General features: G+C 50.1%; 1 protein-coding gene across 1 annotated transcript in view; it reads right to left on the reverse strand.

Moving 5' to 3' along the window:
* LOC8039133 (serine-protein kinase ATM) overlaps window positions 1-14,253 on the reverse strand; it is a 397,758-nt gene that overhangs the window by 257,656 nt on the left and 125,849 nt on the right. The window contains exon 18 of the mRNA XM_040208992.3: window positions 1,298-1,503. Within this exon, the coding sequence (XP_040064926.2) occupies window positions 1,298-1,503 (206 nt within the window). The remainder of the gene's footprint in view (window positions 1-1,297; window positions 1,504-14,253) is intronic.

The following is a 14,253-nucleotide window of genomic DNA, read 5'->3' on the forward strand; positions in this document are numbered from 1 at the left end:
AGGTAACCTCTATCGCCAATGTCACAGAATTAAACGGTGTTTTGTCTTTGTTCTTTTTGTTGCTTTCCGTTTTTGAGTGGAGTGTGCAAACACCAAAGATGCAAGCTCTAAGAAGAAAAAAAAAATTTGTCCTTTTTACTCTGGTGAAGGAAGAGCAGCAGGGCTGTAGCTTCTGTTCTCGGCAGTGGCTTTCCAGGCAAGCGATCTGCTCTTCTTTCGCAAGGGAATCTGAAGCGCTTGACGCAGGGAAACTTTAGGTGATAGCGGCCTCACGGCGGCTGTGGAACCATTCGCGCTGCTGCGTACATCGCCGCTGATTCCGTTCCCGCTCTTCTTCCTCCGAAGAAGTGCTGTCGCCATCTATGAGCGACGGCGGCAAGCAGACAACCGGCAAACACAACACTCTGGACAGCTACCGCCATCAATGAGTGACGGCGGCAACGAGAGTGTTGCGTCAACATTTTTTTGGTACCGGACACGATTCTGGGGAAACTAGCCCTTAACAGCTCCGCTGTAAAAGGAGAAGCCACGCGTGTATGGTTCTTGGTGGAACGCGGAGCTAGGTTTCGGCGAGGTTGTTGGTGGAACGCGAAGCAAGGCTTGGGCAGTAGGGTGTGGGTGGTCAAACCCCGGGCAAGGCTTTGTCGAGATGGTTGGTGGGCCCCAAGCAAGTGTTCAATGATGTGCACGTGTTTGTGAGTGAGCACTGCTCGGGCATCGTACGCACCCAGGCCACCACGACTTCTCGACCCCAACTGAAAATGCAAGGGACTGGACCCCCACTGACATTTTGGGACCCTGATTGGACTCTTCTCCTCCTCCGAACTGTATGACGTCTTTGATTTGGCTCTTGTTCTTTTTGTTACGTTTTCGAATCTTTTGTGTTTCTTTCGTGTCGTGGTTACGAAGAGCAGAACGCTCGCATAATATGTCCTATTCCTTTTTTTTTTCCAACTATCTGTGCGCTTTGTGCACCTTTACTTTATTTTTGAATTCTGTTGCTATTAAATAGTGTTTGTAACACCAGGCACAACTCGCTCTCAATTTCTACCGCCTCTCAGGAAGTCCATCGCCAAAGTGCGGCCCTATCACCTGGACAGTGTTCCAATTCAAATTGCAAATGTGCTTACTAATGGGATCTTTTCCACCCGAACCTGTGAGAGCCACGTTGCACCGTCAATGGAAGTTTGAGCTCGTCGCGTGCAGGCACCGACTTTACAGATCCTTCGACGGCAAGCACCTCGACCTCCGACACCCTACACGCAGCTTTGAAAGGACACTCCCAGAAGGCCCTCACCGTCTGGATGGACCACGGCGACAGCTGGCTCTTGGCTGCCGCGACGAAGCTCAGCAGGGCGTCGAAGATGTCGTCTTCCGCAGATGCCCCTTGTCCCATGGCAGTACGCAGCAGGCGGTGGTGGGACAGTGCCAGCCGGAGACAGGTCATGCTCTGGGCCTGCTCTCTGCTCAGCCGTGCCGGCGACAAGATGCTCGGCTTTACCACTGGCAGAGAGCAATCGGGGAACGCCTCTCACTTAGTGTTGTGTGGTAAAACCTCGCTACACTAAACTAAAAATGAACCGTCGGAGGAAAATTTAGGTGCATCTTAATCCTACATACAGTAATCCCTCCTACCAAAATCGCTTTTCTAAAATGATCCCTTTTAAAAAAAGTTTAACATGGTCCCATTGCTTATTACGAAGGCCCCGTTGCCGAAAGCATGCACGCCTACACAGAGACCCTTCAGTTCCCTTCTCCAGTGAGGCCAACGACAAACTGGGAAAAGGGCAAACAAGAAAACGAAGCAAACAGGTGACAGAGGGCAAAGTGTGCAGAGCGTCCAATGCCTCCTGTGGTGTAGCGCGTATAGAATGTACAATCTCCCCGTCTGTCAATAGCTCGCACACTTCAAAGTCGGCATCGATGTTCACAAAATCATTCCCGCGCACGTTGCCCAGCACTGGCTCCAGGGAAGCCGCCTCCGCAGACAAATAACTCAACGTCATCGACGTCAATAGCGTCAATCTGAATTGTTTTGAAGGTTGGAGTCACAAACCCGCACTTACGGAAACAGGTTGCGATTGTTTCTTGCTTAATGGCATTCTACGCTCGCTTCAGCATGCCAAAGGCACTAAGAAGACTGACATTGCAGTTTGTTGCAGTCCCTACAAAGAATCATGCGCTGTAGCAGGTGTTTCTGGTACAGCGTCTTATGCTTTGGATGACACTCTGGTCCATAGGCCGTAGAACAGAGGTTGCATTTGGGAGGGGGAAGAAATCAAGCTTTCAAGACCAGAATGCCGACGTGAGCGCTGCAGTTGTGAAAAAAAGCAGCACTTTGCGCCTCTCTGCCGGGAACTTTGCGTCTCTCTGCCGGGAACTTTGCGTCAGCCTCTCGGAAAAATGCAGTGGTCATCCGAGCATTCTTATTGGTGGTGTACTGTGTGGGAAGAGTTTTCACTCCTTTAAAAGATCTGGGTTTTTCTGCTTTCCCCAAAACCAGAAGCTTGCATTTTTCGTTGCCGGTTATGTTCACTGCCACCATGACGGTGACACGGTCCTTGCACACCTTTCTTACAGCGCACTCGTCGCTCCTAAAGGGGCTGTGCAACGATATTGGGTAGAAACGTTTCTTCTCTTTACATCAGCTATAGTGGCACTGGTGGGACCCAAAAATACTCAAGCACAACGCCACTAACCAAGAAACGACTTCGTTGCATTAAAATTCCAGGGATAAAAACGGACCTTTTTTTTCAGTCTCTCCTTCGCAAGACTTGATGACGGAGGTGTGGGGACAATGACAACAATGCGACATCAGGAGTGCATCATAAAGCTTTGCAATCCCCGCTGTGAAAATATTTAAATGCTGCTCACACAGTGCGCACGAAGACTGCGTACGCATTCGATTTTGGCTCGTGAATCTAATGCCTCGACACACATTAGGGTAGTGGCTCGTGCCCAATTGCTGGTACGACAGGATTAGCCAAAGCTTAGCAGTGCGTGGAACTCAGCGTGTGCCTCCTGCTCTGCCAACCCCAACGCTGGGGGTATGTTAAAAACATTGGTGGCATATAATGGGCTCCAGATCACGTGGCCGCCTTTTCTGGCTGCGAGTTCAGGGGGTAAACGGTGTTCGTTTTTCTCCGATTTTTTCTACGACTGCTACTGCAAAGGGAACAAAAGCAACGTGTATGTATTTCATATGTCACAAATGTCGAGGAATAATTTTAAGCTGTGTTTATTGAAAGTAGAAAAATCGTTCTTCCACCCCTCTAAACGTAATAGTTTTGTCGGGAGCATCTTGTAATAGAGTGAGGTTTCATCCGCATTAAAGACATCCTCAGGCCTGTTGCTCTGAAGGTACTCCCACAGTTTCCCACTGATCCGTCCTGAGCAAAGTTGGAGATCCACATCAGCTCATTCTCCGCAGACAGTTTCTACAATCTCAGCATCCATGGCAGGAGCAACAATGGGAATGTCCACGTCAACAAGTGCAAACAAATCGAAGTTATCCTCGGTGGCTTTGCTAACATGTTTTCACGCACTCCTGTAGAGATCGCTGCAGCTCTGAGAATCATGTGCCGGCTCTGCAAGCATGCTCGCGAGAGAAATTTTGACGGTTGCAAAGCAATTGGGGATCTTACATCTTTGGGTCGTGGGCGCGCTTTCCCTTGCATGAGCAACTTCTTGTTCTGGAAAATGGTAGACAGTGTCGAACAGCCGATGCCGAATTCTTTGGCGATTTCGGACTTGGGCCGGCCACTTTTCTCAACCTCGCTAAGCGACTCTCGGTAGACACCCCCCAATCTCCCTTCGATGCACGTGTGTGTATAGTATGCCCCAGACGCGTGTGTCGGGGGCTCCTGAAGGGATGATGTCCTCCGGTCTGCGTAGCTCCCTCGGCCCGATTCCATATAGTGATTTCGTTATAACGAGGGATTACTGCATTTTGCGAGTGTGCTCCTTTTTCAAGCCGTACTTCTCCATCACTTCTTTATGCGTCAGCCCATCTACGTCGTTGCGGATGGCCACTTTTGTTGCAATATCGACTGCCTTGTACTTCTTGCGGGCTGTTATGGCAAACAGAGAATCGTAACCGCCGGGTACTCTGACGAACACCGGCAAGAGGATGGACTGTCACAAAGGGAGTAATGCAGAGCACGTCTTAGCAGCAACTTTGTTGCACCCGCCGATAAAAGCGCAGGAGCGCTCCGGTTAGTGGTTGCCCGAGAGCGCCGCCCACGACGTCACCATGCGCAAGTATTATGATTACATAAGCCGCAGTGTTGCCAGACGGAGAAAAAAAGTCAGCAGATTGACGCCCAAAAAGTCAATAGATTTTCACAAAAATCAGTAGACTCTACGAAAACTGTGTTTTGCCATGTTTAGCTATCTTCATTAAACCACACTTAAAAGATACAGTATAGAGTAACAAATAACATAGTAATAAACACGAATAAAAATGAAAAAAAAAAACAGACCAGTTTTTGAGTAATTCTTTATGGAGGACAAAGTAAAATGGCACCGTGAATGTTTTTTTCTTTTGTTTATTTATCAGCATTGACTAGTGTTGCGATTTCGAGGATTATTCGTTGAAATCGAGACTGACCCATTTTTGAGTGGGTCATCTGCAAGCTGCCATCTTTCCTTACTGGGCTGTGGAAGGTTTTTGACGCAACGCTGCGGGCGCAGAGTTCTGTTGAGGCAACGCGTCATCTGCTACGGGCTTATTTCTTCATTGCCCGACTCAAAGTTTGCACTTAAACGTGGAGAAACTTAATTCGTTAGCTTTTTAAGCCACCAAGGAATAACATTATATAAATTTCTTTCCTGAGCCTGCCAAATAAAAGGAAAGAGCCGAAATTTGCATGTCGATCCCATGCATTCCGCCGGGCGAAAGAATGAAAATGGTGGCCCTTTCCGCCCAGCTGGGAGCAGCTGAGATTCCACGCGCATGCGCTCACGCCTCTTGCTCTGCGCCGCAGGCCGATTGGCTCACTCAGGAGGGAGACGTCACGGCGGCAAAATCATAGACTGGCCCAACTCTCCCCATATATGGCTCTGGCCCAGATGTGACCGTTGAACCTGCTCTGGGTGAATCAGGTGAATAGATAGATCAATATATATTGACCTATCTATCCAGACGGGCTTCTGGGTAGTGGTGCAAAACTATTGATAGTACTATCGATAGTATCGATAGTCGCCAGAAATCTGACTATCGATAGTCAAAAAACTATCGATAGTACTATCGATAGTATCGATAGTCGCTAGAAATCTATCGATAGTCAAAAAACTATCGATAGTACAATCGATAGTCGACTATCAAAAAACTATCGATAGTCGACTATCGAAAAACTATCGATAGTACTATCGATATTCGACTATCGAAAAACTATCGATAGTACTATCGATAGTCGACTATCGAAAAACTATCGTTAATCGACTATCGGAAAACTATCGATAGTCGACTATCGTAAACCTATCAATAGTACTGTCAACAGTTTACTATGGATAGTTTTGCGACACTAGCGGTTTGCGTCGCTCCCTCTTGTCTATTCATCGCTTTAATTTTTGTTTTCAAATGGGGCACCAACTAGCTTAGGCACTTACCATCCCAACTTTGGTTCAGCTTTCAGTGATGACGAAGATGGGAGTTTGGGCGAAAAAAGAAGGGGGTAGCGAGCGGTAGGGCGAGGGCAAGACGGGCCGGGGAGGAGGAAGCAGACGGAGCGCTGGAGAAGAGAGGGGGAAACCTCCTTCTTTCTTTAGCGTTCCGTCTGCTTCCTCCTCCCCGGCCCATCTTACCCTCGCCCTACCTTCTTGAGTTGTAACGGTCTATAGTGGTGCAAGACTATCGATAGCACTAGCGATAGTACCGTTAGTCGCCAGTATAGTAAAAAAACATCGATAGTCGACTATCGAAAAACTATCGAAAAACTATCGATAGTCGACTATCGAAAAACTATCGATAGTCGACTATCGAAAAACTATTGATAGTACTATCGGTAGTCAACTATCGAAAAACTATCGACAGTCGACTATCGAAAAACTATCGACAGTCGACTATCGAAAAACTATCGATAGTACTATCGATAGTCGACTATCGATAGTTCTGGGACACTATCGATAGTTTTGGAAAAACTATCGATAGTATCGATAGTCAATTTATCGATAGTTTTGCATCACTACTTCTGGGCCATCAGCCAGTGCTTCGTTTTTAATTCTGGAAGAATATGAGTTTCCTCTGATGGGCGACCCTGGCAACTGAAGGGGCCAAATAGAAAATTTAAACAGACATGTACAAGTTACTCAAAAAAAGTAATTAAGTTAAGTTACTGAGTATTGATGTCAAAAGTAATTTGAGTAGAGTAGAAATTACTCAAACAGAAAGTAATCGAGAAAATTACTAATTACTGTAAAAAAGTAGCGAATTACTTTTCAAGTTACTTTTGAAGTTACTTTTAAGTTTTTTTGTTTCTTTTATGGTCCAAAAAAAGTACAGAGGTTTTAATCGTCAGCGAAATTGTGCTAGCCAAATATGAATCGTTTTCTTTTTTTTTCACAGAAATGTTTTAATAGCTGGTTCTGCTTCTGCGTGCCTAATTGTTTTGTACTTTCTTGTTTGCTTGGTAAATGATGTTCTGCGTGCGAATGTGTCATTTCAACTGTGAGGTTTAGCACTATCTGAGCTTGATCTTTTAGACAGTGTTTGCTTGTTTACAGTTCTGCGTAAAGTACATCTAAAAAGTACTTGAAGTAAAGTATAAAGTAAATTAGAGGGGGGGAGGGGTGCTTGTGAAAAGTTTGGGGGGTTTCGGACTCTCCAAACCATTTTCTCCACCCTTCCCCTCTTTCTACGACACATGCAAATATCAGCTGGTTTTCCAACATCTTATCTCCTCTGTGCAGGAATGTTTGTTGATAGGAAAAACAACCACTAAAATTGGAAAGTAATTTGTAATTTGAGTAGAAGTTACTCGGGAAAAGTAATTAAAGTAAACTACAAATTACCAAAATAAAAATGTAATAGAAAGTTACTAAACTACTCAGAAAAGTAGTTAAAGGGGCCCTGCAATCATATTTAAGCGTCTACCTTTTATGCGGTTTCCACGTCTCTTGGGCTTCGGGCAAGCCAGCGGGCACGGAAAGAGTAGCTAAATATCAGTGCGCCATATTTTAACCGGACGACACGGAAAGCTCCTCCACCGACGAGGGCGACCCGCGGTACCGAAAGCGCGCAAAATGTGACGTCTTTGGTCCTGGGCTTACTACTGGTCAGAGCCACTAAAAACTTCTTTTTGGTCGAAATACAAAATATAAGTGGCGCGAACCGTTTCAGTTATTTATAAAAGTAGTTTTTGATCACTATTATAGATGAAAAGAAGAAAGAAATGCAGTTTATAAAGTACGGAAACAATAAATGACCCGTCAACATACTCGCCGCCAAGCGGTGGAAAAGGCGGCGCATACTAGAAAGGAGTAGTAGGATAAGGCGCCGACACGGAAAAATCCCGGATGTACGCGGTGGCGCTGCAGTCGTACTGACAGGAGGTTCCGACCGGCTCCGAGCGTTCCGAAGGCCTTCGGCGAGAGGCTTTGTCTTGCGGTTTGGCCGTTTCGCGGTATGGCAGCGCGAAGTGGCTCCCATTCTGAACTGATCTTTACCCCGTGTTTGCTGTCGTTTGTGGCCAATGAAGTGTCATGCCGAATTAGTGTTTAATCGCGCAGCAAACGCAATGAAAGCCGCTTTGGCAGCCCGCTGCATACAGCCTATCCAGAACACGCTTTAGTGGCGCCCTCTGGCGCCGTCGACACGGAGTGCGGCGGCCGTGAGCGCTCGATGAGCTCACTATTCCTCTTCTAGTTCACGGCCACTCAAGCCAGGACCTACGACGTCATGAAGGAGGTTATTTTTTGCTTGTTTTTGTAATTCTAAATTGCCTATAACTTTTAAAATAAAGCGAATTTCGCGAAAAGAAAAGTTTCACTAAGTTACTACGTTCAGTGCGCTCAGGTTCGGTGCAAATTAAAGAACAGTAAAATGTCCTTGCAGGGCCCCTTTAAACTACAGTAACTTGAGTAGAGTAGTTGAACTACGTACAAGTCTGAATTTTAATATGTTTACTAAAAAAAAGTCAGTAGATTTTTTTTTTTTTTTTTTCAGTGAATCAGTAGATTCAGAACGAAATCAGTAAAACTACTGATAAATCAGTAGACCTAGCAACACTGATAAGCCGGCACGGGGAGGTAGGGCTGCGCGGTTACCCCGAAGCGGCACGTATGGGCGGGCCAGGGCACATTGTCAGGGCCCAGCAAGCTTCCACGCTAGCTCGCTTGCGGTTTCAGAACAAAGGGACTGTCATAACCGGAACTCCTTTATTCCCGAGCACTGGCGGCACACCGCACGCACCATTCGCCGTCCTTCGTCCGCCCGCTCCCTCATCGTCCGCCCGCTCCCTCATCGTCCGCCGATATCCCCCCCACAGCCGCGCATCCCGTGCGCCCTCTCTCCGAGTCCCGCGGAAGGCGTCCTCGCGATGTCGCCGTGGCGCCATCTTGTGGCGAGGCATGCAACTACGTGCCTCTCCTAACAGATCCCCCCTCCTTAATCTGTGCATAATGTGAATAGCAATGCCTATGAATCATAGTACCGCACCAACTGGTCGACATTGGCCAGTCCACACCGTCGGCCCGTCGTAGGGTCCTTCAGTCTGTACACGTTTTCCTCTGTCCGGGCCGCAATGGCAAAGGGTCCAGAGCGTCAAGGGGCAAGTTTGGCAGTGATTCCCCGACTGGCGTTGCTCAGTGTGTGCGAGTCTCGCAGAACGAAGTCACCCACAGCAAACTCGCACTGTTGTCGCCTCCGGTTGTAGTGTCGTCGCTGTGTCTCCTGCGCCTTGCGTTGGTGGTCTCTCGCAAAGGCGAGGGCGTCTTTGAGGTGTTGGCTCAGCTCTGCACTGAAGACGTGAGAAGTGGACAGCTGGGTCTCGGAGTGTCTTTGTGGACGAAACTCCCACGGGGTTCGAAGTTCTCGGCCGTAGCAGAGGAAGGCTGGCGTGTACCCCGTCACCACACTCTCCGACGTCCTCATGGCAAACGCCACCTCTGGGAGGCGCCTGTCCCAGTCACGGTGGGTGCCACAGTAGGCTGCAATAGCCTGCTTGACTGTGGCATTGTGCCGCTCGACTGTCTGGCCTGCTGGTCTGTAGGGTACCGTTAACGTTCTGCAATGCCCCAGTACTTGAGCACTCCATTCCACAATCCGCTTACAAACGGTTGGCCGTTATCACTGGAGATGCTCTGGGGCACCCCATGGCGGCAGAAGATGTCCACCATCCGCTCCACAATGGCTCTGGATGTTGGTGCCCGGAGAGGACAGAGCTCAATGAACTTCGTGAACTTGTCCAGGATGACCAGGATGTACTTGTTCTGTTTGGCTGTGGCAGGAAGCGGTCCGATGAGGTCGACACTCAAGTGCTCCATGGGGCCAGTGGCCCAAGAACTATCCATAAGGCCCTTCGGTTTTTGTCGTCGTGGCTTGAAGGCCTGGCATGTCTTGCAGGCACGGGTGTAACGAGACACATCTGCCCTCATTCCAAGCCAGTGGAATCGCCTCTCCGTCCGTCGGAGCGTCTTAAAGTATCCTGCATGGGCACTAAGCGGATGGTCGTGCTCCACCTGTAACACCAGTGATCTCAGTTGGAGCGGTAGCCACAGAACCTTGTTGCTCTGGCCCACATACAGCAGGAGACCTGTGTCGTCAATCTCACTATCTGCTGCCAGGTCTTGCACTCTACGCGACTCCCTAATATCACTGGGTAAAGAGTTGTTTTCCATGAAGTCAATTACTGTTCTCAGAAGCTCATCCTTTCGTTGTTCTGCAGCCAGCTTCTGCCATCGCTCAGCAGTGATATGTCCACAGACTCTGAGGCGGCAACCTCCTCAAATCGAATTGAAGGAACGGGGTCACTCACTTCGATCGGAAACCAGTCCTCAGCAGTAGACGGTGAAGGAGGATCTGGAGCAGACACTGGGCAACGACTTAGGGCATCAGCAGGGATGTTAGCTTTGCCCCGCCTGTGCTTTACTGTGCACTTAAAGCCCTGCAGACGGAGCACCCATCTCTTCACTCTGCTGGAGGTTTGCTCCGTGGGGAACATCCATGAGAGTGATGCATGGTCGCAGTGTACTTCAAAGTGGGCTAACTCTATGTATGGGCGAAACTTGTCCAGTGCCCATACAACTGCCAGACATTCCCACTCCTGTACGGTGTAGTTGCTCTCTGCTTCTGTCAACGTTCGGCTTATAAAGGACACTGGCCTGAGGTGTCCATCATTCTCCTGCAGCAGGACTGCAGCGATGCCAATGCCACAGGCATCTGTCTCAATGATGAAGGGGCGGTTGAGGTCGGGCAAGGCCACCACTGCCTCCTCTGTAAGCCAAGACTTTAAGGATTTCAAAGCTTCCTGCTGTGGCTGCTCCCACCTCCACGGTGCATTCTTCTTGAGCAGCGTCGTGAGAGGTTTTGCGATGTCGGAAAATCGTGGAATGAATGTGCGGTAGTATCCCACCAGTCCCAAGAACGCCTGCAGCTGTTTGACTGATGTTGGGGTGGGGTACCCTTCAACTGCTCGAACCTTTTCTGGATCCGGCTGGCATTTACCCGGAGAGATGACATGGTCTAGGAATTTAAGTGACTGCTTGCAGAGCTGCACTTTGCTGGGGTTGATGGTGAGTCCCGCTTCTGCGATCCTGTGTAGTACATCCCGTAAGTGCACTACATGGTCTTCAAACGACTCTGAAAAGGCCAAGACATTGTCTAGGAACGCCATGCAGTACCTGTGTTTTACTCCATCAAGCACTTTGTCCATTAAGGCCTGAAACGTGGCTGGGCCTCCGGCTACGCCAAATGGCATGCGTTTGAACTGGAACGTTTCCTGGTGACACAGAAACGCAGTCTTCTGAATGTCCCGTGTTGCCACTGGAATTTGGAAGAAGCCTTGGGACAGGTCAAGGCTAGTGAACCACCTTGCTTTGCCAAGTTGCGCCAGGATCCAGTCCGTTCGGGGCATCGGATGCACTGGGACATCAGTCCTTGCGTTGAGTGGTCTATAATCCACTGCGAGTCGGTAGCCGCCAGTTTTCTTGGCCACCAGGACAGGGGCGCTGGCCCAGGAGCTTGTGCTTGGCTCAATTAAGTCCTGATCTAGAAGATCCCTGATGCATTCATCTATTATGGCTCGTTTCTCTGCATTTACTGGTCGCATCTTGCAACGGACGGGTCGGCTATCACCAGTGTCGATGCTGTGTTGGATCAGCGAGGTGCGTCCAGGTCGTACTGTGAAAGTGTCTTTGTAGTCATTGAGCACTGTCACTATCCGCGGGTCGCTTTCTGCCTTTTCTCCTGGAGTCCCCTTGACTATGGCTTCTTCCGGGCAGGTCTCAACCTCTCTCGGCGCTGCAAACAGCTCCTCCAGTGAGTACACTTCCTCGGACAGGGCCACAGGTGGAACTTCTGAGGATTTGCCAAAACGGACCAGCTCCTGAATCTCCGTCCCCAAGGTCCAACCTCCGAGGGCCACATGTATTGATAGACCCGCTGCGATCAAGAAGTCTCTGCCCAAGATATTGTCACGGCACAGTCCTGGCATGTGGATGAATCGTTGTTTGCGGCATCTACCCGACCAACGGATACGGCATCTGATGGACTGAGTTGTGGTTGACCATCCTGTTGCCAACCTGAGGGAATGGGTCTCCTGCTTGAGTCCTGCACCAGTAGCCTGAGCAGCCACCACAGCTGGGTCCCCCATTAAACTAACACTGGACCCAGTGTCCAACAGGGCAAGGAATACCTGGTTACCCACGGTGAGCTCGAGCAAGGGCTCCCTCCCTCCGGCTGTTGCTGCAACTTGCAAGGCAGTCTCGTAGATGCTGGCCGGGTCAGCCTCTATGCTCACTTGTTTCCTGGGCAGTTAGCCTGCAGATGTCCACGTTCGTTGCACCTGTAGCAGCGTTGCTGGTTGCGTTGTCTGCCAGTTGCGCAGTATCGGGCAGAGTGTCCAACCCCACCACAGCGTTGACACACTTGTCCTCTGTTGGAGGCAGGCTGCAGGTTTGGGGCCTGCTGTGCAGTCTGAAGCCACTGTTGACCCTGTTGTGGCACAGCTGGTGCCCAGGTTGGATACTGCGGTGTTGCCCACTGTGGTGTTGGCTGCGGCATGGGTTGAAATGAGGTAGCCAAAGTTTGGGGCTGCTGCACTGCCCATTGTGGTGGCAGTTGCGGTGCTGGCTGGCAGGGCATTGTGGTTGGAACCCACATCTGGTCCTTGCAGTAGGATGACTGCACTGCTGCTGGATGCAGGGGCCACCATGGCTGAGGGGCCACCCCAGCACTCACGGCAGCAAGCGTGGATGGAGGGCACTGGTTGGGCACTGTGGGGTGCAGCTCCGCAAAAGCGAGGTCCTTGGCAACTTGGTCCGTTCTTGGCGGCGGCGGAACGTACTTGAGGCGGTGCCATGCACGCTCCATGACGCCGCCGGCTTCCCTCGCAAACTCGCGCAGATTCGCGAACGTGAGCCCTTCGCACAAGTCTTGAAATTTTGGGTGCATCTGACGCCTGACACGTCTCACCTTCTCTTCGTCGGACACCGTCTCGCCGATCCTGTCGTAGAATTCGGCAATGACGTGGATGAAGTGGCGCAAGTTTTCCTGCGGGTGCTGTGTGCGTCGGTCGAGTTCTTCCTTCAGCCGATGCTTGTAATCGACAGACGCAAATTCGGCGTGGAACTCCTTCACGAAAGTTTCCCAGTCCTCAAAGCCTCCCGCAAAGTGCCACCAAAGCTTTGCTGTGCCCTCCAGTGCGGCCGGGAGGACCTGCCGGACGCGCTTGCTGTCCGGAACGCCCGTAACCAGGCAGAAATTCTCGAACTTGTCGAGGAAGTCCGTCGGGCTCTGCCTGTCTTCATAGCCGATGAATTTCGGCAACTGGATGTTACCGCACTTCCAAGGCGTCGGCTCCAGCGTGCGCGCCTCGGTGTCCTGTTGTAACAGTGTGTTCAGGAGCACGTCACGCACACACGAAGACAATCGCTCCCGGTCCATGGCACTGCCGTCCGTCTGGGCCAGCAGTTCGCTGACCACGTTGTTCGTGCTTATGTCGGTGCGCTGGCGAGATGAGGACGTAAAACTGCCTCGCAGGAGTTGCCGTTGGTCTAGCAGGGTAGTTTGGGTTCAGAGGACGAGCCCCCACTTGTCAGGGCCCAGCGAGCTTCCACGCTAGCTCGCTTGCGGTTTCAGAACAAAGGGACTGTCATAACCGGAACTCCTTTATTCCCGAGCACTCGCGGCACACCGCACGCACCGCTCGCCGTCCTTCGTCCGCCCGCTCCCTCATCGTCCGCCGATATCCCCCCCACAGCCGCGCATCCCGTGCGCCCTCTCTCCGAGTCCCGCGGAAGGCGTCCTCGCGATGCCGCCGTGGCGCCATCTTGTGGCGAGGCATGCAACTACGTGCCTCTCCTAACAACGTCTGTGCTATGTGCTCTCTTTTTCTCTCTTTGCAACTCGGCGCGCGCTTAAAAATTTGAGAACGGGCTTTCTCGCTGACGAACGCAGCCGATCGTGCTTGTAATTTGCCCACCGCCGGTTCTCTCTAGGTTGAAATAACCAATGTTTAATATTTCAAAATAGAAATAACGAGTTGTTATTCTATTGAAATGTATAGGGTTTTGCCGGGACCTCTGAACAGGGACGAATTAAACGATAAGTTGAATTAACCGAGGTCGAATTGGTGCCAGTCGACTGTAATGACTTTGAGAACAGCCTTCCAATTCCAAAAAGAGGCAAAAATAGTTAAAAAGCGGCAATCACTCGTTGTTTCTCATAGTGCTGCCTCCAATACTCAGGAACAACTTTTCTTGGCAATGCAGTGGAAGGAACAGGCACGCATTCCCTCTCCCATTTTGAGCGCTGAATAAAGCTGTGCACGGGCTCTCCTTCTCTCCTCAAAAATGCCAAGAAAAGTTGTCGCGGAGTATAGTATCACATTGACAGTTTCGTTTGTGATTAAATTTTGTTCTTACACGCATTTTATTTCCTGTTACGACATTTAAAAAAAAAGACTTTCAGCCTTTCCAGTCTGGTGAAGAAGGAAGACCAGCGAAGCTGTACTATGGTGGGACGACCTCAAGGACTTCTTGCACGACCTCAAGGACGATGCCTAGAGGACAACGTCTAAGACGACGTCTAAGACG

The sequence above is a fragment of the Ixodes scapularis genome, unplaced genomic scaffold, assembly GCF_016920785.2.
Source record: "Ixodes scapularis isolate PalLabHiFi unplaced genomic scaffold, ASM1692078v2 PGA_scaffold2__306_contigs__length_199485367, whole genome shotgun sequence".
NCBI classification, from domain to species: Eukaryota; Metazoa; Arthropoda; class Arachnida; order Ixodida; family Ixodidae; genus Ixodes; species Ixodes scapularis.